This window comes from Branchiostoma lanceolatum, chromosome 2, assembly GCF_035083965.1.
Source record: "Branchiostoma lanceolatum isolate klBraLanc5 chromosome 2, klBraLanc5.hap2, whole genome shotgun sequence".
NCBI classification, from domain to species: Eukaryota; Metazoa; Chordata; class Leptocardii; order Amphioxiformes; family Branchiostomatidae; genus Branchiostoma; species Branchiostoma lanceolatum.
Window position 1 is genome coordinate 19,279,191 of NC_089723.1, and position 27,155 is coordinate 19,306,345.

A 27,155-nucleotide genomic window follows, 5' to 3' on the forward strand; every position below is an offset into this window, starting at 1 on the left:
GGGGCCTAAAAAATGCATTAGGGTATACTTGTGCATCCAGTACCTGACACGGGTCACAGAGAACGTACAGGTGTAAACAAACTCTTTCAAACTCAGCAGAAAAAGGCTGCGCCAGTGTAAGAAAACACTTTATCATTCGACCACACCAGGTAAAACATTCTTAGGCGTTTGTGGAAACAATACCATTCCATGCCTTGGTCTATTAAATCTTCAGAGAGAGAAAGAGTGAAATACACTGTGAATAAACAGTGTTACATATATATTCAATGCTAGGACAGGTCAGAAAGCACAATGCGGGAGGCCCTGAGGCATCAGTACAGGTGTTAGAAAGCGCCCTTAAAGGTGACCTACGTCACGTCGTCATGACAACGTCACGCTTTTGATGGACATATGCTGATAAGTGGAATGCTACCAACCCTGTCCGACCTCTTTGGTTCTAACTGCCTTTTGGTTGAACGCTATCAAAGACAACTGTTAGAAGCGTAGGATTATCTCCGCGTCAAAGAAGGTGGGTTCGACAACTTGAATAGACCCTTCTCCGCCTGATCCTGGGTACGTGGGAGGTCCTGCTGCTATTCTCGTTCCCAGAAGTCTGCAGTGATTGGCTCTTGTTGTGAGTAACGAAGATTCGTTATTAACGGCTGGGGGACTTCAGGCATGCCAGGTGGATTCACCTCTGCTGAGTGAGTTTAAAGGTCAAAGAAAGGGCAACCAAGAAGTTGCAGTCACACGCGTCTTGAAATACGGTATGTACTTCCTTCAACTATCGTCACTTGAAACTTTATGAATGTCAAACGTTTTCAAGGCAGCTAAAGATTAGGAAGCCTTGTCGTGCTTGGCCTCTCTCGTCGCGTTCACTGATAAGTCGTAGGTCGTCGTACACACGTACAATTTTGGTACATCGTAGGATTTCAAGTAGGCCGTGACAGAATCTACTGCCGACAACGATCCAGAAGACAGTATTTTCGGTAACAAGACAAGTGAACCTTGTATGACACATGCATGCCCTCATGTTTGTGATCGTACGACGATCGTACGACGAGAGTGACCAGGCCCTATCAGTTGTAGCGATCCAGAAGGTAGAAATGTGTTTTAACTACTCCCGCAATAGTTTCTCTGTTCAAAAGGCATGATAATCTGTGGGCTTACCGTTTTCAAAGATGTAACTTACTCTTAAATTTACAAATTGTCTATAAACGTGTATTGTCTCATGGGAGATGATTAACACCTGTGGAGGGGCAGAAAGGGAAACCCTCAAGGGATTTTGTAACTGCCTCGCCTCTGTCTTTACCAGAATAACCTATATGAGATGATCTCCTTTACTAGACCGCAGAACTGCGAGCAGCGAGTTGGTGAACAGTCCGTTTAGTACGCCCGGGGTGTGGCCATGGATTCAATTTCACCAACAGGAACTCCAGGAACTACTGGAGAGTTTGGCGCCATTGTACTTGCCTGGGTCATACCATTTCTCTTCTTCTTCGTGCTGTGGATAGTCCTGGTAAGCCTCCTATGGACATAGTCTTAATCTACTGTCTTAAAATGTATCAACCGTTACGAGAGCATTTATAATTATGACATAATTATCGACAGCAGTAGGCCATGTTGATTTATAGTATTGTTAGTGAGTTAGTCGACCAATACAGCACTGACGTTTGGAGGAACTAATGTTAGGTATACTACAGTCATTCTGAAGCTGTTGATACAATGAGTAACTTTTAGTAAAATATTAATCTAGTAAGGATAATCTATGATCGGTGAAGTAAATGAAGATTACATGCAGAATTTGAAAACTTCACAGTTTTATGACTGATACAAAATGTCGTTGCCCTCCCCCTCCCCAGATGGTTTGCTGCTGTTTCTGTGTGGAACGATGCAAGCCTGTGCGAGACAAGATAGGACTGGAGAGAAAGTATCGTGAGTTAATGAAGAAGAAGAAGACCGACAACACGGCGATAAGCTTTGCTGCCTCTGATGCTAGGATGTCTACACGCTCTAGATGTATGTACTTGTTTGAAATCGAAGTAAATGTACATGTGACGAATATGGCAGGGACGAACAGACAATAATGATAAGTTTACCGCAAAACATGTCCTAATTACAACTAACAAAAGCACAGTAAATGAAACCATTGACAATGTGGGGCATGTGGTTAATCCAGTTACAAATTGTCTGATTAGTCTACAAATTAGACAATTGTTGTCTAGATCTAAATTTGTTATGTTTCAATTTTTGGAAGCAGTGGAGTCCTGAAAAACAGACTTTTCTCATGATACATGTACGTGGGTTCTATGATTTCTGGATGAGTGTAAAGGATTATTCTTGCTTGTATTTATGTCTACCGTAATTCCAGTTTACTTCCGGTTGTGATAGATTCGATATGTAATGATGGCTTTTATCCATCTATTTCATTTTATGAGAACACGTGTTGTTGTCGTACTCTTATCAAATTCTGTAGTATTCTCGGCGATGAGCCATGATCGTCAGGCCATGTTAAAGACATACAGGAATACCATCATCGACAACATGAAGTCTCCTACCACAGTCGCATCGTACCTGGCTCAGGAGGGCGTCATCCCTCCTTCCATGCTTAACACCATAATAAGGTGACCCTTTCTTATTTCCATATCACCAATTCCACACTTTTCCACCATATGCATAAGATGACAATCAATCATTCGCAGGCATCAGTGTCTGATGCATGGCGGCTGCAGACATGCATAGGGCTCGCCATAAGATGACGCCTTCGGCATATTGATATATTGATTTGAAATATCTACAACGACGCATTTCACTCTGTTTGCTTGTTTAAACATTTGTTTATTCATGAGAAGCTTAAATCGGCCTGCAGGTCGCTTTTCATTGAGGTAATGAGGGAAGATGATATAAGGGTCAGGCAAAATACATAACAAAGGTATAGCTTGTGAGTATATCATAGTGTTTACTTAAAGCTGAGAACAACAACGAGGGATAAAGAAAGATACCTGACAGTCTGACACTACTTTCTATCTTTCTCGTCGACAAAGACGTAGCTTTAAGCTAACGGAAAAAGATAAAGGTAACTTGTATTCTCTGTGATAACGCCATCATCAATTGCTGCTCCTTTAACAGTCAGCCTACACCAGAGGAGAAGTCTAAGAAGTTGTTGGACGCCCTGCCCTCGTACCAGGATGAATCGTACGGCTGCCTCTGCGCGAGTCTCAGGGACCAGGAACAGCTCCACTGGCTAGCGGACACACTGGAAGGGGAGGGTACGTTGGACATTACACTTTACACCAGTGCCATCCCAGCGATGACTAAGTTACTGAATGAACTGTAAAAAGTGATGGACATTGATGACATTATATGAATATGTAAATAACATGTGTGTGTGTATTATCGTTGTAAAAAGAGCCAGAAATATTTCACATGTACACGTACTACCGCGAGGCACGCATACGCTCTGTCTGAATGTCGCACTGTTGGACCCTTGTTGTCGTCTTACATTCCGGTTTTTAAATGTACTGCTTTATCTAACGTTTGATGATTTTAGATATGTCACCAGATTTTACCTAGTCGGTTAATGGTGATACTTTTTTTAAATCTAACTCCAATTCGGTCATGAATTTGACTGCCACTGTCAGTTTGTGTAAGTTTTCTTAATAAACCATTCATCATCATCATCATTCATCATCACTTTAGATCTTCTGTAAACGTACCCAATCGGCCTAGGCTACACAATTATTATACAAATGTGAAAGCTTTGATATGATACTTACTCCAGCGAAAAGAGATCTTACATAGAAGAAGAATCTTCTTTCCACTCAAGCAATACTTAGTTGATTTTCTTATATTGTCCCAGCTTTAACTCTTTATATTTCATTTCCTGATAGGATTGTCAGTGGACAAGAAGAAGCGGATAGCCAGCCATAGAAACCTGCTGGTTAACAAGATGAATCCTGACGACATCGTCGACCATTTTTCGAACAACAAAGTAAGTACTACGTAGCTGTAAGGAAAGTGTCTGATAGACATCGAATCGTAAGCAGGTGAGACATTACTGGCTGTGTAAAAGGAAAACTCCAATATCCCAGGTTTACTGTAATTCTTTTCTGCAGGTTTTCACCAGACACATGGCGAACTGCTGCCTTGGTGCGAAGTCACGTGAGGAAAAGAACAAACGGATTCTGCACCTCCTGGCCTCCCGGAGTGACCGGGACTTCGGTCTCTTCTGCACCGCTCTCAGGGCAGATGACCAGTCAGCCTACCTTGCTGACCTCCTGGAGGGTAAGACTCCTAGGTTTTAAGTGCTAATGACGTATTTCATTATCAATCTTGCTACATGTGTAACAAGTGCCATGAGTGTTCAATGACGTGCGATATGTGTTCACGCCAGGACAACTTCAACAAGAAAGCGAAGATCTCATATAGTCTCTACCAGACTGACTGCGCTGGCTAATGGAGAGAATAATTTGACAAGGGAGTTTGGCTACCAAAGCCAAAGGGGTTGACCGGAGTGGAGAATGGGTTTTTGTTTTTACAATATATGACACAACCATGTTAATTTCACACATTACATGTACCACTCTCAGGCACATGCCATCCCTCTGACTTCTGGCCATGTGCCAACGTTCACTTCCTACCAGCCTGCCGAAGAAATTTGGCCCGGTCAACCTTTGCATCCTGCCAGTCTCCGGCTACAACTCGGCCCGAGAATCAACTTGGGCCCGGGACAGCCAGAACAAATCTGAACACACACCAAGACAAACAAATGATGGTAGCCTGTGATAACGACAATGGTTTGACACTTTTGTGTCTTTTGTGTGTATGTGTTTTTCAACTGCCGTCTTTTGTCTAAACTCCAGGCGAGGGTGTTGACCTGAACACGAGGATCATGGATGAGGAAGCTGCCATAGTGAAGAGTGACGTGCAGATGCATAACAACGTGCAGATGCATAACAACGTGCAGATGCATAGTACCATGCAGATGCAGAGTGACGTGCAGATGCATAGTCCCATGAAGACCAACAGTACCAGTGGTTCCGATGGAGAAAGGATGGACTCGAGCATAGAGCTGAGTAAGGAATAGCTTAGTTTGAACTCGTTTATTTCTCACCTACAGATTCACTATTGCTGTGATTTTGAGTTACAGTCGACAATATAAAACGTTGCACAACTTGTGGATGAGGCATTTTCGTGATCAATTATTTGTATTTTCTTATCAAATAGACTATTTTTGACGTCTTTAGATGCAAAGAAATCGAAGATGTGTATGTCAGCTTATGTGTACTTTGTCTTTGTATATGTGTTAGCATCATTCAGAATAAGCGACGTAGAAATGCCGAACTTTCGTGAGCAGCCATCTTTGCCATGAATGAAACATTGCATTTGTATCGGCAGATCATCAAATCTATTTGATGTAACCTACGTTACAAATGCATCGGGCATAATGATATGCATCTCCATCATTCTAGGTCCTAACTTGAAAATGGACGAGGCACCGAAGATGGGGTCTGTGGGACAGGCAGGGGGACTTATGTCCGCAGTGTCGTCTGCAGTGGTGCCAATCAACATGCCTGTCATCTTGGAAGTGAGCGGAGAAGGTAGGTATAAATCTCAACGGAATCCTTCATGTCTATTAATCACACTAGTATCAAACAATATGTATTCTGATGCGTGTTTTGGTTGTTGTTTTGTTCATCTGGCGGTACACGATTCCACTTTATTGTGATGCAAGTTGGCAGATGGTGAAAAGAAAAGCATAGTTAGCATTGGGCTCACCAAGTATTGAATAGAGATAAGGAGAAACTGTATGCCGTAAAGGAAATCGAATCGCTCAGTACCTCGAAGTGCACATATAATTATCATATCAATAAATAGATAAATAAGTACAAATAAGCAGTTGAAGCACTGAAGGCGATAGACGGTCATCAACGTGCAACAGTCACAATGCATTACAAATGTTTCATATTTGTGTCCATAGTTGACGGCGCACACTGGATGTATAACGGAGAGAGCCTCAGTCGACGCCCGGGGTTCCGTGAGACGTCAGACGGCTTCCTACACGAGCTGCACATCGACCGCATGACCTCTGACCTGGACGGCGCCTACACCTGTCAGGGACGTGCACCTGACGGAGGGACCGTTTCTTGCGAGATCAAAGTCTCAACAGTACAGTAGGACGTTAGAGGGCGTGGGAATGTTTCCCAGAACAAATAGGTCTGGGCGGAGGAATGCTAATTCAAACATTTCTGGGTGATACTTTGATAGGCCCGATTTACACAAGTTTTCGGACTCGGGGCTGTGTGTGTGGAGATCTGAGCTGCTCAAGTGGAGTTTTTCTCCTAGAAAATACTACTTGAGTGGCCTAGGGTTCTCCTTGCACAGTCCTGACTCCAAGTCGACTGAAAAAGGCGTGTGTAAACCCAGCCTTAGTACTCAATAGTAAGTTAGGTGATTATTCTACTGTAATCGGAATGTAGTCAAACTCGGTATCAATTGTCTATAAATGTCTATATACCCGCCTACCATCAGGTGCTCTATGCGAAACTTAAGGTGTACAATTTGCATGTAGACTTGCAACGTTACATAAGACTATTTCCAAGGAATTCACAGAGTAACAAATTCTACGCTAGACATATACATGTACTAGTACTAGTCTACCCATTCCTAAGCATTATAGTCAAGATATAACAATTGATCACCAAGAACTGAATGATAACATGTATTTTCATTATATTTACGTATCATATCGACTGACATGCAGACAAGTTTACCATTTTTGCCGTGTCAATAAAGTTTGATTTGGTTTGGTTATCAGGGGCTAATATGTCAGTTCGGAATTGATTTGATTTGATCCTCGTTCATCTCCCAGACGTTACCCACATTCTTTTATAGATAATCTTTTTTACTGCTCTTGGTGGCAAATGTTCAGACGTTGGCACATTGGCGCAACAAATCAGTAGTGGGTTTTTTTGGCACACATGATTGTAGATAATTGGTGGATTGCATATCACGTTCGAGGTGTGACTGTCCTTGAATAAGATACGTACCTACGGATTAACGTCCCGTCCGAAGGACTGCGACCCCTACCGATAGGGTCCAAAACTAGCCTAGGCCGATAGTGGGTGTGAACTCAACTAGACCGACGTGCCCTGCGTAATGATACGTTAGGTTACCAGATGAATTGGTGTCCAAATTTGTGAAAGTACTTTTCCTTTCTGGTACACTTCATTCCAACAGCTAAAACAAAAATGGCTTTCATTTGATATGATGCATAGCACGAACTTGTTACACTTAATACGGATAAGTAACTCAAGTTGTCAACAATAAGATATGTTAGTCCTGGGCATCCTGGACTACGATAAATTTGAACTTGACATACTCTTCACACATATGCCTTCACACCTCAGCGAACGCTACAAGTGTATGAAAACATTATATCATGTAAACATAGGCGGCTTTAGGTATCAATCACGGCTCACATCGGTGACCCCTGAACACCTGGTATGCTAACGACGAAGGGTCGGACATGTTGATTCCTTGTCAATTGTTCCCTTCGCTGTACCCTCGAGCGATCATCGGCTGGGTGAAGAAAAGCACGCTTGTTAGCAATTAGGATGGCAGTTTTCTAGACACTCCTTTCTGCTGCAAGGTTAACGGATTTTGGCCTTCATATGGACACAGTGCAACGGTTTTGACCTTTGCCTCATAATGAGAGAACGTTATGACTTCAGGCGCTAACGACTTGTGATGACACTTTGATGTCTTGGAAGATTTGCATAAGGATTCCACAAGCTACTATGCGAACCATAATGTCTTACACATATTTGCTAAAGAAACACGAAGGCGCATATCTACTGTGTTGATGGATGATTATGAAATGATAATGCAAAACGTATAAGATTTGATCGGAACGATATGACCGCTCTGCATAGTTGTCAGACAAGTCATGGCGCATCGCGTTGCGTGTGGGATAATTGCTTCTGGGCGCGGTGTTAGAAGGCCATCATGACAATAGGACGGTTCAAAGATCATCCCGCAGTTGAAAAGGGGCGTCTAAGACAGTCCGTGTAGTAGTGGCGGTTCTTAACGTCTTGGCGTCTTCAGGAAAGGCGGTAAACACCACACACATCCTCAAAAGGTAAGATAACATTCCTCCCGTTAGGTCCTGTCAATACTTACAACATGGACATCTCCATTTCCGTTTTTAACCTGGTTGTGAAAAAATCTCGTCAAGACCTAGATTTTGGGACAATTCTTCCATTACGAGTCGATGGGGTTGTGCGTACCAGAACGATCACAGAGGAACCTAGATGTTCAACTTAAACGTCTACGTTCAATGATTGAACTCCTTAAAAAAGAACATGTTTAGATCCAGATGCCCTCGAGAATTGGGTCTTTAACGTTTCGGTGACAACACTGACAAGTGTCTTTCGTTGACAACACTAACTTACATGCCCGTATAGTTACAGGGGAGGGGTTGCTATTTCAAAATTTGCAAATGATTTTGAATGTTGTTCAGCTACTTGATTATTGCTACTAAATCATCAGCGTCGGTAACTATTTGATATAGAATCCAAATCATCCAATAGTGCATCGATGAGATGCCGGGTTCTGAGTTCTAAAGCATGACGAATAGACAGTCGTATTGGGACATTTAGAATAGTCAGACACTGAAGCACTGGCCTTGGTAGAATTGGTTAGACTTGAAGTCCATTCACGCCTGACAAGTTACCATAAATTGTGACCAATTGAAATTTTATTTCACTGGTCACTGGTGCTTCGTTTGCCAAAAGTAGCTGGTACACGATAAATTAAACTCGGTAAGAGGAGCTTACTTCAGACATAAAACAACACATGGCTCTTGCAATAGTGATATATGTCGCCATCATAGACAGCGTACGTTCTACCTGACGTTTTTCAGAAATTAATAGTCGGGGTAAAAACACCGCTTCTTTCTTGTAACCTGGGTATATCTGTGGTCGTACAAACGTTTGTTTTCGTCAAAGCGTCAAGTCATTCATTTGTAAGACAAGAAAAAGACGCCCCATGACAAGACTGAGTTCATGATTGAAGGGGGTGGGTGGTAGTTGTAATGCGTGCAATGCTCTGTGGGTAATAACGACTATTACATATATGTCGGCCATTTTGAAATTCTGTACCGTCTGTATCTACTGATTCTCCGCAGGGCAAATCGGGCCTTTGTTAATGTTGTTTTCACTACTGTAGATTTTTTTGGGCGACAAGGAAACAGACTTAACGCTCTAGTTGTGAAAAGAGCTTTCCTGACGAGACATATGCGTCACATCTATGGTGATAAATCCTAAGGATAATCTCTGCTACAAGAATATGGTACTTAAGATGTCTGTATCATGAACAACACGAAAATCTATCACATGACGTTTATACTATACAATAAATTATATAAATGTCATTTTGATTGATAAGCTATGCTTTGATAACAATAAATTTATCCCCACTAAACCTTGCTCCATAGATTGTGAGTGCGAATGTCATGAAATGTGCAAATGTACAGTGCCAACAAAATGATATTACATAGATGTTGCGAGGTCACCGTTGGCTGATTAACTAGTGCAGCAAACAGGGGCCTACTTGTGTCAAATATATGTTGTGTCTTCCATACCAAAACCCACTGTGTCTTTGACTCTCGTGCCGGCCTTCATTTTGGATGTCTACGTCCCGCAACGTTGGTCAACTGTGAGCACGTTATCCAGTTTTACAGGTGTCATTTTGTTTGATGTGAAACAAAGGTTAATCTCCACTTCAGATGCTTTACAACGTCTATCTTGCCACTAGTAACAGTAGTAGTTGCCGGCGTCTATTTCAACATCAAAAAAATGTGATGCCCCTTCCAGCTGGATAACTTCAGTATTTGATTTAAGGATTATGATTTGGATTCGACGCTCGGTTATGTATAAATTATATTTTTGGTTACTTTCTGTTCATTATTTTATGTTATTTCCTTGTTATGTTATTCAGTCTGTTTATGTTATTCTGTGACTGTGCAGGGCACGCATGAAAAGCAGTGCGTTTAGCACTGAGTGCGATAACCCTGGATAAAGAAAACAGAAATAAAGAAATAAATGAATATCAACAGTTACACTTTTATGTTTTGGAGATTAGCCATTACAGAGTTTTGACGATATCTTGTATACTTTGTACATTTGTGAATTTTGTATATGTTGTGTACTGTATTTCATGTACAGTTAGGTATCGGCAATCGGGCGATATTGCCTTGGTTGCCTATGTAATTTTCGTTTTGGGTGATATTTTACCAATAACGATAAACTATTACCAACACCAATGTTGCTATATACATTTGGAATGCATTACCCGGCTGCCTATTCACGGATCATCAACATTTCATTTTGACTTCGCTACTCACAGGTCACCAACATGTGGGTATCAGTGATTCTGGCAATAACGTGTATAGGACTGGGCACGACAGGAGGTACGTCGAACTAGTGTTTATTTCCTTCCACTTGCATGATTTTCTCTTTGTGGTTATTGATTTAAATTGGTTACATTTTTGGTATATATAAAAGATGTTTAACAAAGTGATCTTTTATCCCTATCCCTATCCAACACTACTGGTTCCGCATGATTTGTCCCCATCCCTTATGATGAAATTGTCTACAAACCGCTCCTCCAACTGGTGAGTTGTGATGACGGAGTGTGTGGTTGTGGTGGTTGCTGGAGCTTTGCTGGTGCTGTTTAACACAGAAGCGTAACTCAGTGTGCACGCTGACGCATAATCTCCGGACGCTTCGCTCACTAACAGCAAACTAAATAAGCCTAATAAACCAATAATGTTTTTTCACTGTTCAACCCTTAGGTTGTAGATTAACTGACACATTACTTAACATCTAGACTTTTGAACTGCACACTAAAAAAGTCAATAAATGTTTGGCATCTTACAATGTGAGCAATACTCTCCCTTCTACAACAGAGAAAAAAATTAAATCATGTTGTTTATCGTTTTCTAAATCTCTTTGCTTCGTCTGGTTTCGTTTGACTGCTAAATGGACCAAAATACCATCCAAAAGGCCACCAAGCCTTCGTTTCAATGAGCCCCTGTGTGTGTCTTTCTAAAGTTATGCATAACTGTAGGTTATGAGCGGAAACGAGTGAAATTTCAGTTGGGTACAGACAGTGCAGTTTTGAACTTCACTCCTGTGAGCCATTTGTGGCAAGTAAACAGTGATGTCCGAAAGAATTATATATGTTCGATATATTCAGTGTATTTTTGAAAAGAAAAAAAAATAGAGAACTAGAGGGAAATGTTGCGTGGTGGGTAGTAGATGCTGGCTGGTTTTACCGCTGTTTTAGTTGTGAGTAGTTGCTCGTAGATGCTGGTAGATCTCGCAGCTATAGCGTTAACGTTACAGATATGCTGCAAAGTGTATGGGGTTGTGCTGTGAGAATCTAAAGGTTGCACTAGTAGCACTGTAGTAGTGTCAGTGAATGCATTTCATAAGACTGCACTTTTTGAATCATAGAATATGGCATCATTGCGATAGAGATTTTAACATAGTGAACATGATGAGTGCTGCAAGCAAACAGCTTAAGCGACTTGTTCAATAATATAAACAAAGTACTATACTACGTATACAATACACCCAGCTGATATTCAGGATAGCGTGTGACTAGATGTGTTACTCATTGTGATCGTACAAATGACTAATAACTAAACAAAGAACGGATTCGCTGTCTGACTCTGGTGAGTCATTGGTAAACGTGGGCGATTGTTTTGAACATTTCATTCCACTCGCCGACTAGAATAATTCCAACAGGGTACACAATTCCGCCACCCTGAAAAGTTCGAACAGATCTCCAACCCAACGTCCCACAGTATGATACTCTCCAGGAGTCCTGTATATCTAAACCGTACACACGTGTGTGTCTGTTTTATGCTGCATTAGTGATCTCTCGAACCCACTGTTTTTCAAAGTGGCGAATTTAAGTAACCCGGCGGATTGATGTTAATGGAGGTTACCCCTGGTAAACAGGCCTTGGGCAGTGGCAAGGACATTATGTATAATGTCCTTGGCAGTGGTGAGGTTATCATCCCGGCTTCTCAAGGCCATATACCTTTCTTTGCATCAGGCTGAATCATATGCTTCCCAGGCTCTGCAAACATAATAAGCAAGTATTTTCCTAGACATTTACGGTAAACTTACTGATGACGTGAGTTATTAACGACAACTTTGTGTTCTGACCACATAATACCACCACTAATATGACCTTAAAATGATTGTTCCCTAAGACCAATGTTGTCACTTGGTGTAAACGTGAGTGTCCGTTGAAAGTTTTTTGGCAAAGCCAGTGGTAACGCTAATTATCGCCTTGAGGTCAGGATGACTCATAATTGACGACACGAGAAAAACAAGAGTCAGTCTGTTGTGAAACCATCATTACAAGCTTAGTCAGTGGTTCCTACAGTCATGCAAATGATTGCAGCCTAAAGGTTAACCTTCATTGACCTCTAAAGAATTTTTCCCATTAATTACTGAATATGTTGTTTTACATATTCTATTAAATGTGTGCGTATCCTTAGACAGTTGGTGTTACCTACGCCCTTCCCTGAGTTCATTTCTGAGGTTCCAAACCTGTACTAATTGCAATCATTGAGCTAAAAACGTCGCTTTCATTTCCTTTCTTGAATCTACCAGACACCTGGGCCTCTTCCCCTTTTGTCGGACGTCTATCCTCTCAGACGCTTTAAATGGCCCCTATTAAGGACACGACGCTTGTCTGAGCGTTGAAGCAGAAAATTAGAATTTTGGGAGAGGATGCCCATTATACAAAAACCTGTTTCTCAGCCCACGAGCACCAGACAACAAAGCACAAGGATTGGGCGTAGTTTTCAGAGCTGTGAAGTTGTAAATAACGAGACCACTACTGTTTTTCATTGACACGATGACGGCTCTTAACCTCCAAGCAGATGTTGCAAGGCAAAAACCGGGGTTGTTTGTCACTGGGTGTCCGGTCTTTACCTTGAAAAACGATGAGACGTGGCTATTGACAGGATTACCTTGTCAATAACAGGCAATTTGAAACTATTGACAGGATAATCCTGTCAGTCTAGGGAAAGGTCTGTTATTGACAGGATCATCCTGACAATACTGCATTCATTTTGTTATTAACAGAATATTTCTGTCAATAGCGCAAATGCCCCCTTATTGACATGATTGTTTCTGTCAATACTTAGGTCAGGGTTAGGGTTAGATTTGTACTATTGACAGGATGGTCTTGGCAATAGTGATTATATTTGCACTATTGACAGGATGACGCTACCAATGACAGAAGCGTTCGCACTATTGACATGATCATCCTATCAACAGTGGGAAATCCTTTTATCATCATCCTGTCAATAGTACAGATATTCCCACTTTTGACAGGATGATCCTGTCAATATCCCCAGGCAATATGATGGGCCCTGAAGCAAACTTAGAGTAAGAACATGCCGTGACTACAAGAAATGACTGATTTAACGTATCATGCATACCCACAATAGGAAAATAAAGAAGAGTGTATATTTCAATCAATTTGTAGCGCCATTCGACCCAGCTCAAGTGATCTCGCCGACGCTCAAAGTTGAGCCAACAGACGTGCTGTTTGACCCAGGTAGTTCCACAACCAGCGTGTCGTTTCAATGTAGCGCTACAGGGGACCCCGCACCAGAATACGTGTGGTATAAGGAATATGTTGACCTCGACACGGTAAGTAGAACACAGATTTTTGTCATCATCGACATTTACTCTACATTATGTCTTCGCCATGTTATCTCAAAATGTGTTTTATTGCATTTTGCACATTTTACTGTTACATTTGTACCTGCATGCGATTTGTATTTTGTAGATGTAAACACATATCTAAGTGCACAACATGAGCATTTCGACATCACCAGCCTGAACTTCAACAGTCTGTCAAGTAGAATAGGAGTTTAAGAATGACAAGATACGTCGATATCATTTGCAGATCACACGGCAGCCTCTTTACCAGACATCAGGAGGAACCCTGACCATCCCTGCGCCCAAGGCTGCGGACCAAGGAAGGTACTGGTGTCAGGCCTTCAACGAGTACGGCAGGGTGGTCAGCGTCGGGGCCAACTTGACATTTGCTTGTGAGTCTATTGTTATTGTTTTACTTATGCTTAGGTCCTAATTGGAAAAAAGGGGCCCCGCCGGGTAGTTGACAGGCTGTTCTTTTGCACTTTTGAGTGTGACCCCTACGTGGCCCCGTGGCACACCCTGTGGCTGCCGGGCTATTTTTGGACCCGGCCGGGACCCCGAATCATTTTAGCCCGGACTTATAATCAACGTGGAAGCCGGTAACAAATAGACACCGTGATCTAATATTGCGAACACCGGGACGTAGCCCCTCCTTTAGCTGACAGGCTAAATCGTGAACAAGTACCCGGGAACAACGAGCACATCGCAGACTGTCTGAGGCTTTTCTAGTCTGATGTAGTTTTCCCTGTCTTGCAGATGTTAACGACTTCGATCCAGCTCAACGAACAGGCGCTACAACTACTTCTGGAAACGGTACACTTTTGCCGTGTTCGCCTCCAGGCGCATATCCCGGTAAGTGACAGACTGTAGATGATCATACAAACGATGCACCGTACATACGTTCAGAGTCATTAAAGGAAAGGCTGCAGATCATGTCAATAAATGATCGAGAAGTTCTGTATGTCAACGGAACAAGCAGCTTGTCTGGGAAACTTACCTGCTACTTGAATGAGAATGAATAATGACACGTGTTGTTAGGTCGTATTTGTTTGCAAGTTGTTCTTTGTTTGTTCGCTCGTTATGGGAATACAATGGGATATTTCAACGTTGCTTTCAAGCTCTGGTATACCACTGGATTGAGGCCGGGAAGACTGCTTTCATTCCGAACGATGTGCGGAAGTACGCGTCACAGAACAATGGTGATTACTACTTCGCCAATGTCAGCCCCGATGACAACGGACTGTATCAATGTGGAGTGAAGATCAACCTAAACACTGATGATGCAACGGCGCCAGTGACAGGAGGTTTCAGCGAATTCAGCCCAGAAACACCGCTTACAGTGACCGCTGCCAGCCCCGGTAGGTATCATGGTAACACATGGAACATAACGGAGTGACCAGAAGATTAATTCGAGCCGGGGAGGGGGCAAACCGAAAATGCGCAATCTGAATTGATCATATAAGACGTCTTATTTATATTTCACTTGGATGAATTACGGTGCAGATGAAGTCGGTGACATAGATGATTTCTTTATCTGTCCATACTTGCACTGATGAATGCTTGGTTCTCCAGTTCCCACGTCGCCTCCACAACTTGTTCTGTTCGAGACCATCCAGTACAAGAAAAGAGGCGACAATGTTCTGATGGAGTTCTTCGCATATGGAAAGTGAGTAAAATGATTCCTCTTGTTTATGTTAATCACCAACTTGTCATGACTATACTATGGCAGAAGATCGTTGATTACTACCAGACGAAAAGCTACAACGGTAGGGTCTACATTGATAGAACTCCTATACTTGTTCTATCCAACATTTTACATTTCGTTGGCACCAATCCTCCTCTTATAACTTGTCCCCAGTCCTACTTGCTTCATTTAATTTAATTTGATTTAATCTTATTCAGCGTAAAGACGTACACATCTTATTTGGTTGTAGCACGATATGTAGCTGAGGCTGCCCAACTAGCTAGTAATTGTCACGAATGGCTAACAAGAAATCAAATATAAGATACTACTCAATCTCTGCCAAAACTAAGTACTGACTATCTAACCACTTGTTCCAGTCCTACTCCGACTCTTGACTGGCGCCGCGTCGATGCAGTAGGCGGCAACGCCATGGAGTTCCCAGCGAGTGTAAAGTACGAACAGTGGAAGCGGGCCATGACGCTGACCAACGTAGCTGTCGCCGACCAGGGATTCTACGAGGTCACGGCCACCAACACACTGGGAACTGACGTCAAGACAGCACAGCTCGTCATAGAAGGTATGTACAGGACAATGAAGTGACCATTAAAGGGTCAAGACGTGTGTCTATGTCTTCGGCTCTTTGCGTCTCGGAAGACGGTCGACAGCTTTGGCCAGTCTTTCGGCTTCGTTGTGTTTATAGTGCCTATGAAAACATCGGTGTCACAGTGAGTTATGAATGATTGTTTCTATAGTAACTATGTTTATATAGTATCTGTCTCTCGCTATTGTTTTGATACGAAATACTAGTATTACAATATGTATCCGTACAAAAGACATTGCAAACGAACCACGTAGCAGAATACCAATGATTTATTTTGAGCCTATCATCAACGTTTGTTTATCATATTCAGATCAGATGTTTCAACTTATAGGTGTAAGGATGATCATATCAATCCAATATTATTCAATAGAGCGTGCTAAACGACCAATAGCTAGTTCTGACTTCAAGGACAAAGTCTACAGCAAAATATGTCAGCGCAATCTTAGTCAAACGGATAGGTTCCCTTTCAAATGTGTAGGGCGCTTTGTCTATTTGAAGTTTTCCTTTTACGACAGACGTTCCACAATATATCAAGAAGTTGGAAACACAGAATCTGGACCAAGCGCCTGGAGAAGACGTCAACCTGGAAGTGACCTGGAAAGACGACGGCAGGAACACAGTCACTCCTTCATGGTACTACAACGGAGTGGTATGTCTTTTCATCATAACTGTGTGTTGAATACATTACGAACGACAGTACGCATTAGTTGTGGTAGAATAATAAATGTAATCAGTTTCGTTTGAAGATTACATATGACACTAAATCTACTTTGAATTGATTGAGTTAAAACGCAAACGTCAACTCGACTATATAGGTCCATTGTGACATTAGCATATGCATGGGCATCCCCGTGGTTAACTTCATCATGTCCGCTACGTCTACGACCTACTAGGTAGAGACTATCGGAGTGAACCTAAACTAAACAGGATGTCACTCAGGCTGCTGAGACATGGTCATGTGAGCCAAACAGAGAAAGAGAAATTTAGATGGCACATTGTGTGAATTTGATTTCGACCAATCATATCCTTTACAGGACATAGTGCCTGACGACAAATATATCGTCACCAACTCTCCCGCGGCGTCGTCGCTGACTGTTAAAAACGCCCAGCCTGCCGATGCCGGCTCGTACCAAAGTATCTTGCAGAACCAATACGGCATGGTACCGTCCTTCTCCGAAGTCAGAGTTGGAGGTATGTGTCAATAATACACAGCAGACTATAATGATTTCGATAGGGAGCTCGTATTCGAGGGAAGCCCGGTCGAATTCTCTGTAATTTTGTTTGCAGTGTTGACCCCTTCGGCACATGTTCCACTTTTTTTCTAAAATAATTAGTCGGACTTCTAACCTCTTATGAATATACAGCAAACATTACATGATGAGTACTGTATGTATATATTTTTCAACATCAACATGTGACAACAGACCTTCCACAGTTTTACATGCCCGAGCTAATGTGCATTGCATGTATGTATTGTTAACTTGCGTACCTGTAATATCGGAGAATTCAAAGATGAAACGAGGAATGTCTTGATGAGAAAAATGTTTTATGTTGTCTTCCACAGCACCAAGCAAAGTGACGGACCTTAAACTTGTTGAGAAAGGGGACAACTCGGCAACGATCGCTTGGTCAGAGCCGCCGACGAAAGCGAACCTTGACGGCTACCAGATACAGTACAACCCGACAGACAGCCCTGACAGCAAACAGTACATGGATGTGGGGAAACTTCCAACCCAGGCAACCATTCCCAACTCAAACCCGGATATATCCACATACAGGGTAAGACGAAATCTTTACCTTTTCGCCTATAGCATTTCCCACATCAATGAAGTCAAACTATGATCAACAATACAACGTTACTAGTAAAAGGTAGTAATGCCATTTCACCATATACCACTGACGCTGATGACATCAATGACGGACTTTGTACAATGCTGTGTAACCATGGAGACGGGCTTGCAATGTTAACTGTTATGAATATATAGGTTTGAGTGGCAGGATATACAGCAATGATATAGTACATCGAGGTACATATACTAGTATAGAATGCACTGGAAATTGCCTCAAAGTCCCCAGTGAGACAAAAAAACATTATGGTTTAGTGAGTGCTGCAATGTAGACGTCAATATTTGTTATTTCAATGCACTAAACTGCAACATATTCTGCACTACGACTAGGTTCGAGCCAAGACCGTTGACGGCATATATGGCCCATACAGCGACCCACTTGTCAACGGCGTAGTAACACCAATAGGTGACGGACGTACAGCCACCGACACTCCCCGTGTCGCAGGCGGCGGTGGAGTTCCACTGCTCGCCTGGTTACTGCCTCTTCTGCTGCTGCTGCTCCCTCTGCTGCTGCTGGTACGGTTCCTTAGTTGTAGTGTCATTGAGCTAAGAGGCAGGCACATAATACTAGTATCCAAACAGATCTACCGGTGCCACCGGTAAATCTGCTTGGAGATTAGGGGGTGCACAAACGTTACATAATTCCTGGCTAACTGAGATAAAATTACTGTGACTTACAGCACAATTGCGATCGAAGATTTTGCTTTCAAATTGACACCATCATTTCTGGGTTTCAAAATGTAAAATGTTAAAGGCTGAAAGACACATGCAGATTTAAAGACGTTTCACTGACAGTCACGTGTTACGAATCGTAAAATGGAGCTATATATGTGTTATCAATGAAACAAAGATGAGGTGACCAAGTTGTGCAGCAGTAAGAGCATTATCTATACTTTATATCTGTAAGGTAAAAGCGGTTTTTCAGTTTTGTTATCATTGCAAATGACCAGCATGTTCGAAGTGTGTTGGAACTTTCTTTCTCGTGTTTTTCAGCTGCTCTTCTGCTGCTGTTGCAAAGGATGGTGTGCCGGGAAGAAAAAAGAAAAGGCCATAGGAAAAGGAACAGCGCTTGCAAGTGAGTGTGCGTTGTACACATGCAACCTGTTTCTATACACGTTCACTTTCGAACATACAAGCACTTCTGGGGTCCAATAACCAAAGACATTTGCATTGAGGACAGCTAACATCCGTGTGTATGCGTTCTCACCTAACTCTCACATACTATACACAATCTATCATATATCCCTAGTGCTTGCAGTAATCAAGAAAAATGACAACTTTGATTTGTACACAAATCTACGTCACAGATTTGACACCAATGAGCCGGGTTCATCAGGAGATGCTGCGGACCTACCGGACCACCATTGTGGACAACATGAAGGCCCCTGGCAAGGTCACGACGCGCATGGCAAATGAAAAGGTCATCAATGCCAACATGGTGCAGGCTATAGCAAGGTAATTCCTGACTGATATTATATGTACTACAAATGAACTCATCTGGAAGAATGAAAAAATGTCAACTTCAGCAACATGCAAAATATGAAAACCAGAGCAAAAGATTTTTTATCAAAGATGTGAGCAACTAGTTGAATCTAGCATTGAATAGGCTGCAAGCAGAAAGGGACTCTGGATGACATTGATGTACACACAGGATGCGTCTTGGGATGAGGAATAAAGTTCCAATTCCATGGTTTATTGCAACATAAGAAATTGAAAGTTAATTGCAAGTTCTTGCCCGTAGGCTAATTGCCAGTACATGTAACATGTTCTGCACTACGACTAGGTTCGGGCCAAGACCGTGGACGGCATATATGGCGTGTTCTGGCCTGAGCACGTAGGCAGTAACATGAAAAGGACGGACAATGAACAACATTTTGTCTGATTTTATACCTTTACAATAGGGAAGGTCTGACATACAACTGTTAAGAGGGATATATGACCACACATGTAAGACACTAGTTTGCTATTGATCCTTGGCCACCTGATTCTTCATCATATAACTTAAAGGGAAACAGCAAACTTTATGGGTAGCTTTTATAGATGAACGTCATATTCAAACCTATATGAAAGGTAGATTTTGATAATGGGACACACCCTATACACATCTAGCACACATGTGTAACATAATGTGGTGAAAGAATTGTTTGATTGAATGTTGTTTCATCCATGTCAGCCACCCCGTACGCCAGGACAAGAGTAAGAAGCTCCTGGACAGCATGGTGCTGGGTGGGGATAAATCATTCGACAGCTTCTGTGGAGGTCTAAGGAAGGACGAGAAGTTGGACTGGCTGGCAGACACATTGGAGGGCCAAGGTTCGTGAATTGTTTTGCCACACAATTGTTGCAAATCTATCTGACTACCTTGCAGTTTTAAGCGATCTAGTACATACGAACATACAAGGAAATCGCTGATGTAAATCCTTCAGTTGTATGAGAAAACAACCTACCTAGCCTCCTAAAGATACATAAGGCAATTTTACTGGCTGCAACATAACTGTAGAGTGAGGGCATTTGCAGACCCATAGTATGACGATGAATGTGAAAATGGTCTTCACATGCGTTGTGGTCCAGCCGGTAACGTACATCTCCTAGTTATCACATTAATGGTCAACGTAACACAATCATGAATAAATGGTGCCGATGAAAACAGTCAGTCACTTCGTCTACATTGCAAGGGTGGGTTCTTGATTTAAAGGTAACTGACATTTTAGTCATTAATATTGTCTGCAACAACTGCCAATTTTGTCAACAGGGTTGTCCATGGACAATCGTAAAAGACTGGAGGCACACAAGCAGCTGCTGGTGAACAAAATGGACCCGGAGTCAACTCTGACCTCCCTAACACAAAACCAGGTAATGATCAATCCTTCGGTTGGGACTGGTAGCATTCCTCATACGATCGCTGTACAATTGTATTCTTGTGGTAGCCGTGTATGTATATGTCGTTTCAAAATTCAGCTGTCTTGTTAAGGAAAACGCCGTCTTAGTTTCTTGGGTCGGTAGTTGGTTAGTGTATCAAAATCCTATGACATCAAAATCATATGACATCTTACAATGCATTAAGTGAGAAACAGTTATCAACACGGACAGAAGTGAAACCTGAATCGGACTGTGCCATGTCCCTCACATGTACGGTATGTCTTTAAGATGTAGTGACAAGGAATAGAGCAGAGGAGGAACATGACATGATATGGGAATGGCATCATTACTCTATCACATACCAAAGTTTTACTATTAATCCTCAAGAACCCTACGACTTTTCTCACACGGAATAACAGTTCTGAGTATTTTGCTACTATGTAGTATAAACAGTATCTTGTAACATTCAATAATCCAAAATCAACAGTTCTCTACTTGTTCCTAGTGTGTGCATTGCTCTGCCGAATTTTTCTCTAACGTGACTGTTTCGTGTATTTTAGATCTACAGTAACGACATGGCGGAGTACTGCATGTCGGCAGACTCTACCGAGGAGCAGAACAACCGCATCCTCCACCTGATGCAGTCTCGCAGCGATGAAGACTTCAGCATCTTCTGTTCCGGACTGAGGGCCAATGGACAGCAGGCCCATATTGCTGACCTTCTGCAAGGTATGGATGTGCATAGTATAGTTACCAAATGTCTATAATCTGGGGCAAAATTGAAGAATTGTGGTTGAAGAAAAACCAATTCTTTGTCTATGCAAGAGTTAGATGCATCCAAAAATCTGTTTATATTACCCAAGTTCAACTTCCATTTTTGACATTTTAGTGCAGTCGAACTTGGATTCAGCAACCACTCAAGGGACTGGTGAAAAACAGTTGCCGAGAACAGGTGATTTCTCAGGACTGGGTGGGTTAACTATGTAAAAATGGATGGGAATGTTTTAATGTGGCTTGTAACTGGAGGCGGTTGCCTGTAATCTCCAAGCAGATCTATCGGCGGCAAAGACAGTATCCAAAGGGCAAAAGCAGTTTCTTTGGCCACCGACTCAGTGGCCAATAAAACTGTTCTTGCCCTTTGGATACTGTCTTTGCCGCCGATAGATCTGCTTGGAGATTAGGTTGCCTGGGCCAGGTGGTTGCCGGACCAAGTTTGACTGTAGTAATCAATCGACCATTTCCAAGACAAGTACTATTCCTTGCTTGGTTGGGCATGAATAATAAGGTAACTGTCGGTTCTATACACTGTACACAAAGCTGACTCAGATGGAGCTTATTGGTGCATTTCAGGAGAAGGGATTGACATGACCAAAAAAGAGGTGATTATGGAAGATGAATTTGTGAAGAAGGAGGGCATGAGCCTCAACCAATCCGGTGTCGGGTTTGGACTGGGTGCAGCTGGGGTTGGACTGGGCACCGCCGCCGCCGCTGCTGGTGGTCTGGCTGCCGCCAAAGGAGGCCTGGGTACCGGTGGGGCTCAACTGACCAACAAAGGAGGCCTGGGTACCGGCGGGGCTCAACTGACCACCAATGGAGGTCTGGGTACCGGAGGGGCTCAACTTACCACCCAGAGTACCTCCGCATCAGGGTTGAAATCCGCTGGAACGTTTGGAACCGACCTGGGGCTCGGCAGTGCTGCCGGACAGGGACTCGACATGGACGGTTCCTTCAAGGGGCGACATGGAGGTTCGTCGAGATGTCAAACACTGTATGGTTAATCTGCACATCAGAAAAGCCTACCGTAACGTTTTTATTGGTATACATGCAATTCAGCCTACTGGCTGCGAAATGTTTTTACAATGCTTCTGTGCATAAATATACCATTTCATTCATTCATTCATATCTAGTACGTGTTGTGTGTGCAACTAAATAATGGAATAACTTTATACTACGGTTTAGAGTCAATTCCATGTCACCGAGAGGGTTTTCAGATGATATTGCTAATAAGTCTGAACAATTTTAGAGAAAAGACTATTTCAGTCAAAACAAGAGTCTTAGGACCCAAAATCTCCATGAAACTTTGTTTTTTTATTAAACCAGTTCCCCCCATTCTATATCGCTCAATGGTATGACCCACACTGGCCGGGCAAGGGTAGAAGTGGCTATAAATAGCTACTGACCTAGATAAGAGACCAACAGATGGTGCGACCTCAAAGCCCACAATAGAGTAGATATTCCTCATTACTTATGCAAATTCAGTATGAATTTGCATAATTAGCACTTCAGTTTGTACATCTCTGTCCAACCTACCTGCATATCAAATAACATGAAAATCTGTCGCTCCTTTCTTCAGTTATTCTCCTTGCAAAATATTTACAAACACGCCATTGCAGTTCCAGTGACACATACCAGGGGGCCCAAAATCGACCTTGACCTTTCTCCTCCCAGCACCTACCCACATACCAAATATCATTTCAATCCATCCACACGTTCTTCAGTTATGCTGATTTTAAGCGTCTGGTGACACATACATACACACACGGTGACACAAACATACACACACGCGCACACACACGCAAACACACTAACTTCGCATGATTTGCACTTCAGTGTGTACATCTCTGTCCAACCTACCTGCGTACCAAATAACATGAAAATCTGTTGTTCCTCTCTTCAGTTATACCCCTTTAGAACATTTTTACAAATAGGCCATTGCAGTTCCAGGGACACAAACCAGGGGGCCCAAAATCGACCTTGACCATTCTCCTCCCAGCGCATACCCACATACCAAATATCATTACAATCCATCTACACGTTCTACAGTTATGCTGACTTTAAGCATCCGACGACACCCATGCAAACGATTTACCTCCTTACTTATGCAAATTCGGTCTCATTTGCATAGTTTGCACTTAAGTGTGTACAACTTGGTCTAACCTACCTGTGTACCAAAGAACATGACGATCTGTCAATCCACTCTTCAGTTCTTCTACATTGAAGATTTTAACAAATACGCCATTGCAGTTCCAGCCACACATGCCAGGGGGCCCAAAATCGACCTTGACCTTCCTCCTCCTAACACCACCCACATACCAAAAATCATTACAATCCATGTACAGGTTCTACAGTTATGGTGACTTTAAGCGTCCGGTGACACATACATACACACAAACACCAAACGCAAGCAAAACAGTATCTCCATGAAAAAGCCTTTTTTCATGGAGATAATAATTCCAGACCATTCAAACAATTAAAAATGAAAGTTTGAACATGTTTGAACTCATCTATATATTTTGGAAATATTATGAAAGTATTTGCACAAATATCTCTTTATTTAGAACAGTTTTCAAACATCTGTGTGATTGTTCTACTGTTGGAACATGTTCCAACATTTTGCATCATTCTCAAAATGGTAGATGTGGGTTATTGCCCCCATAAAAGTAGGTGCTAATTAGGCTCTATTGTCTGCCTCTGTATATTTTTAGATTTCACGTCTGGACACTGGCAACTCTTTTGTCTTTAGGTGTCTATGCATGGCACCTAGGCCTAATCCCCTATACTTTGAAGGGATGTGTGAATTGCCCTGTTCCCAGCCCACTGACCCAGTTATATCATATTTGTAGAATGTTGGAACATGTTCAAACAAATAATCAATCTATGTTGCAACAATTTAGAAACTAATACAAATAATGTGTTCAATGTTGGAAATTTGTTTTACCTGTTGGAACACAGCAGAAAATATTTAGAACACCAAATAAATGTTGGAAATTGTTCTTAACAGTTACTTATCTCACATAGATTGTTACAAAGGTTTTGTAAATGTTAGAACAAAAGGCAACAAACACCCTCTCGGTAATGTGGAATTGACTCTACTTCACTCGGCAAAGACAGAATGTATCGCTTTGTATCATCATCCGCTAATGACTATGTATGCCTATTAAGTTATACTGATATAGGTGTTGTGCCTTCTCAACTGCAATATTGTCTGGGCATTTTGCACTAACAAAACAAAATCTTGTTAACATATCACTCCCTCCGATTACTTATATCATGACCTGATCAAAAGGAAGTATTTTTTAGTATTTGACATCTTTAACACTGTCGTTACTGTCTGCAGTTTTCTTAGAACTATTGACAACTTGCAGATTGCCTAGTGAATGTCTAAACATGAACTGTGTTTATTCTAGCCGTTGTCAGGGGCGGAGGCCATAGGTACCTCATTGACGCCACCGCCCCTCAGGGCAGCCTGATGTCCGCCTCCTCCACCGTGGTGCCCCCTGGACAACCCGTCATCCTGGAGGTCAGGGGAGAAGGTACGTCCTGTTGGCAGCAGATGGACTACTGCAGTCTATTTGATAGGGGGAAAATCTTAGAAAATTCTGATCAATATCTATCTTCGTTGCATATTGTCAGCTGTAGCTACCAAAGTGCAAATTTGCAATGTCCACTTGGAGTAAAACCAGTCATGTGACTGTCATATCTATGTATTTATCGATCTTTAGGGTGGTCCCTTCATGATCAGGTAACTGAGTACTAGTAACTGATTTCCAAGGGAGTCCTTACAAAATCATATCAAATCAGGATGCAAAACAAAGATAACATTAACTGAATGAATAATGCATGCATAATAATATAACAAAAGCAAAAACCATCAACAACTGCAGTGGTGTTATTGATTAACTTTCTGCAGTTGACCAAGTTGAGTGGCTCTACAATGGGGGCAGCATCAGAGGAGATCCTGGCATCTCCACACATTCGGACGGCTTCCTACACGAGCTGCACATCGACCGCATGTCTCCTGAGCGGGACGGCACCTACACCTGCAGGGGGGAGACACCTGACGGAGGGGCCGTGGCCTGTGACATCAAGGTTCAGACCTTAATTTGATGATAATATAGCTGCAGCCACCTGCTGTCGATTGTGAACTGTCATCTGATGCCTTTTTCTATACAACTTTGACTTTTGCTATAACTGCTATGTTGCAAGGGGTAAAGACGCACTAGGGTAATATTAATACGTATCATTTATGGTTAGTTGAATATTATCTGCCAGTATTAGATATATCAGATGAATTATGAAGTACGACAAAAGTGATATGAAAACTGGATATGAAATAAAATCAGAGATCTATTTTGAATTTGAGTGAAATGTATATAAGACCATTAAGAACAGGAATCACTTTCATGTAGACACCAGTTTAAGGACAACGTAACAAATCTGGAATGAACCGGAAGGGAAATCTGGAAAGGAAGGGACTACATACATACCAATTGTACTATTAAAGTCCCTTCAATGTCCTGAAGGTAGTAGCAGCTATGTTTAAGTAGAAGGTGTTGCACAGAGGGCGCAGGCGCTGGTAAGTTGATTTTAGAGTAGCAAAGACCCTACGCTGGGTCAAAAATAGTAGGATGCCAAATGCAGTAAAGTGCATGAGGCATTATGTTAGTTTCGTATCTTTCATCATTGTTGCTACATTTAGAAATAACGAGTGTTTCTTTCGATGCTGGTAATAAGTTGGAATATTTTGTTGAAACAAATCTGTACAGCTAGGAAGTATGATCATAAACACACGATATGTGACCAAAGAGTATTTCGTCTATTTTCGACTCCTGGGCTGTCAAAACTCTTAGTGTGTCAACACTGTTACTGTTTGCTAATGTTTGTTTTGTTTGCTTGTTTGTATTGCATACCTGCAGTGGTAAATAATCCACTCATGAAAAATGTGCAAAATGATCAGCTAATAAGCTTTAATGAGTTGAATACTTGTCAGTGTTTTGTAATGCTTTTTGTTATATGATTTAGGTTTTGATAGTTGAATATTTGACAGTGTTTGTAATGCTTTTTGTTATATGAATATTATGATGGGATTCTTTGGTGATGTTTGTGACTTGTATATATGAGGGAATTAAAGTTTTGGTACTGGGATTAGAATCACTGTGTTTGTTGTGTCTTCATCCAACTGTACATATACATTCATTCCACTGGCACAGGTCCACGCCCTTTCTCAGTGGATTTATACTAGTACCAGGTACGTACTCTGAGTGGATATGACGGACAGGTATGTGGGATCCGACCCTCGTGATGACTATTAAAGGTGGCTCTAGTAGTGAAAGTGAAAGAGAACTTCAAGATATACGCATGTATTCCATGAAATACATTTATGTGTTTTGAGCACCCTGGTCTTGCTCATTCCATCCATGTACTAGTAAGTGTAAGTAATTCTGTAGCGGCTGGAGGGATGGGAGAAACTGAATGACCCGATGTCACCTCCTGATCACCTACCAGGAAAGCTACACACAGTTTCAGCCTACATTCTCAGCTCAAGACTTTTTGATAATTGTTTGACAATGTTTAATATTATAAAACCTTTGACAACGATTAACTTGTTACTAAGGAACTATCATGGCCACTCATGTGCCAGTAGCAAACGT

At 42.0% G+C, this 27,155-nt stretch overlaps 2 protein-coding genes across 5 annotated transcripts; both read left to right on the forward strand.

Annotated features, from left to right (window-relative positions):
- The first annotated feature begins 444 nt into the window (after nt 1-444).
- On the forward strand, nt 445-6,792 carry LOC136427752 (uncharacterized). Of its 3 annotated transcripts, none has more exons than XM_066416893.1 (10): nt 445-746; nt 1,327-1,498; nt 1,842-1,998; nt 2,456-2,603; nt 3,109-3,248; nt 3,870-3,970; nt 4,095-4,263; nt 4,842-5,054; nt 5,451-5,579; nt 5,960-6,792. In XM_066416893.1, exons 2-10 carry the CDS (start codon nt 1,388-1,390, stop codon nt 6,154-6,156), a joined length of 1,365 nt encoding a protein of 454 aa, XP_066272990.1. In that variant the 5' UTR covers nt 445-746; nt 1,327-1,387; the 3' UTR covers nt 6,157-6,792. The 3 variants fall into 3 exon arrangements, with proteins under 3 accessions (XP_066272990.1, XP_066272991.1, XP_066272992.1); XM_066416894.1 differs by lacking the exon at nt 445-746 and adding an exon at nt 952-1,079; XM_066416895.1 differs by lacking the exons at nt 445-746; nt 1,327-1,498; nt 1,842-1,998 and adding an exon at nt 2,100-2,275.
- A 1,170-nt stretch (nt 6,793-7,962) lies between these two features.
- On the forward strand, nt 7,963-26,655 carry LOC136427749 (uncharacterized). Of its 2 annotated transcripts, XM_066416889.1 has the most exons (21): nt 7,963-8,119; nt 10,387-10,450; nt 13,570-13,721; nt 13,981-14,125; nt 14,490-14,585; nt 14,852-15,091; nt 15,306-15,399; nt 15,795-15,994; nt 16,534-16,667; nt 17,053-17,209; nt 17,583-17,797; nt 18,196-18,381; nt 18,859-18,940; nt 19,173-19,320; nt 20,039-20,178; nt 20,618-20,718; nt 21,285-21,453; nt 21,614-21,676; nt 22,075-22,470; nt 24,912-25,037; nt 25,415-26,655. In XM_066416889.1, the coding sequence occupies exons 2-21, from the start codon at nt 10,396-10,398 to the stop codon at nt 25,609-25,611; spliced, it is 3,096 nt and encodes a 1,031-aa protein (XP_066272986.1). In that variant the 5' UTR covers nt 7,963-8,119; nt 10,387-10,395; the 3' UTR covers nt 25,612-26,655. The 2 variants fall into 2 exon arrangements, with proteins under 2 accessions (XP_066272986.1, XP_066272987.1); XM_066416890.1 differs by lacking the exon at nt 21,614-21,676 and having other exon boundaries at nt 7,965-8,119.
- The last annotated feature ends 500 nt before the right edge of the window (nt 26,656-27,155 follow it).

Bases quoted from the DNA above. Each gene is read 5' to 3' on its own strand.
- LOC136427752 (XM_066416893.1), top strand. From the start codon at position 1,388: ATGGATTCAATTTCACCAACAGGAACTCCAGGAACTACTGGAGAGTTT. The intron at 1,499-1,841 runs GTAAGCCTCCTA...CCCCCTCCCCAG, and splicing joins TCGTGCTGTGGATAGTCCTG to ATGGTTTGCTGCTGTTTCTG. The intron at 5,055-5,450 runs GTAAGGAATAGC...CCATCATTCTAG, and splicing joins GGACTCGAGCATAGAGCTGA to GTCCTAACTTGAAAATGGAC.
- LOC136427749 (XM_066416889.1), top strand. From the start codon at position 10,396: ATGTGGGTATCAGTGATTCTGGCAATAACGTGTATAGGACTGGGCACG. The intron at 15,092-15,305 runs GTAGGTATCATG...TTGGTTCTCCAG, and splicing joins AGTGACCGCTGCCAGCCCCG to TTCCCACGTCGCCTCCACAA. The intron at 15,400-15,794 runs GTGAGTAAAATG...CACTTGTTCCAG, and splicing joins GAGTTCTTCGCATATGGAAA to TCCTACTCCGACTCTTGACT.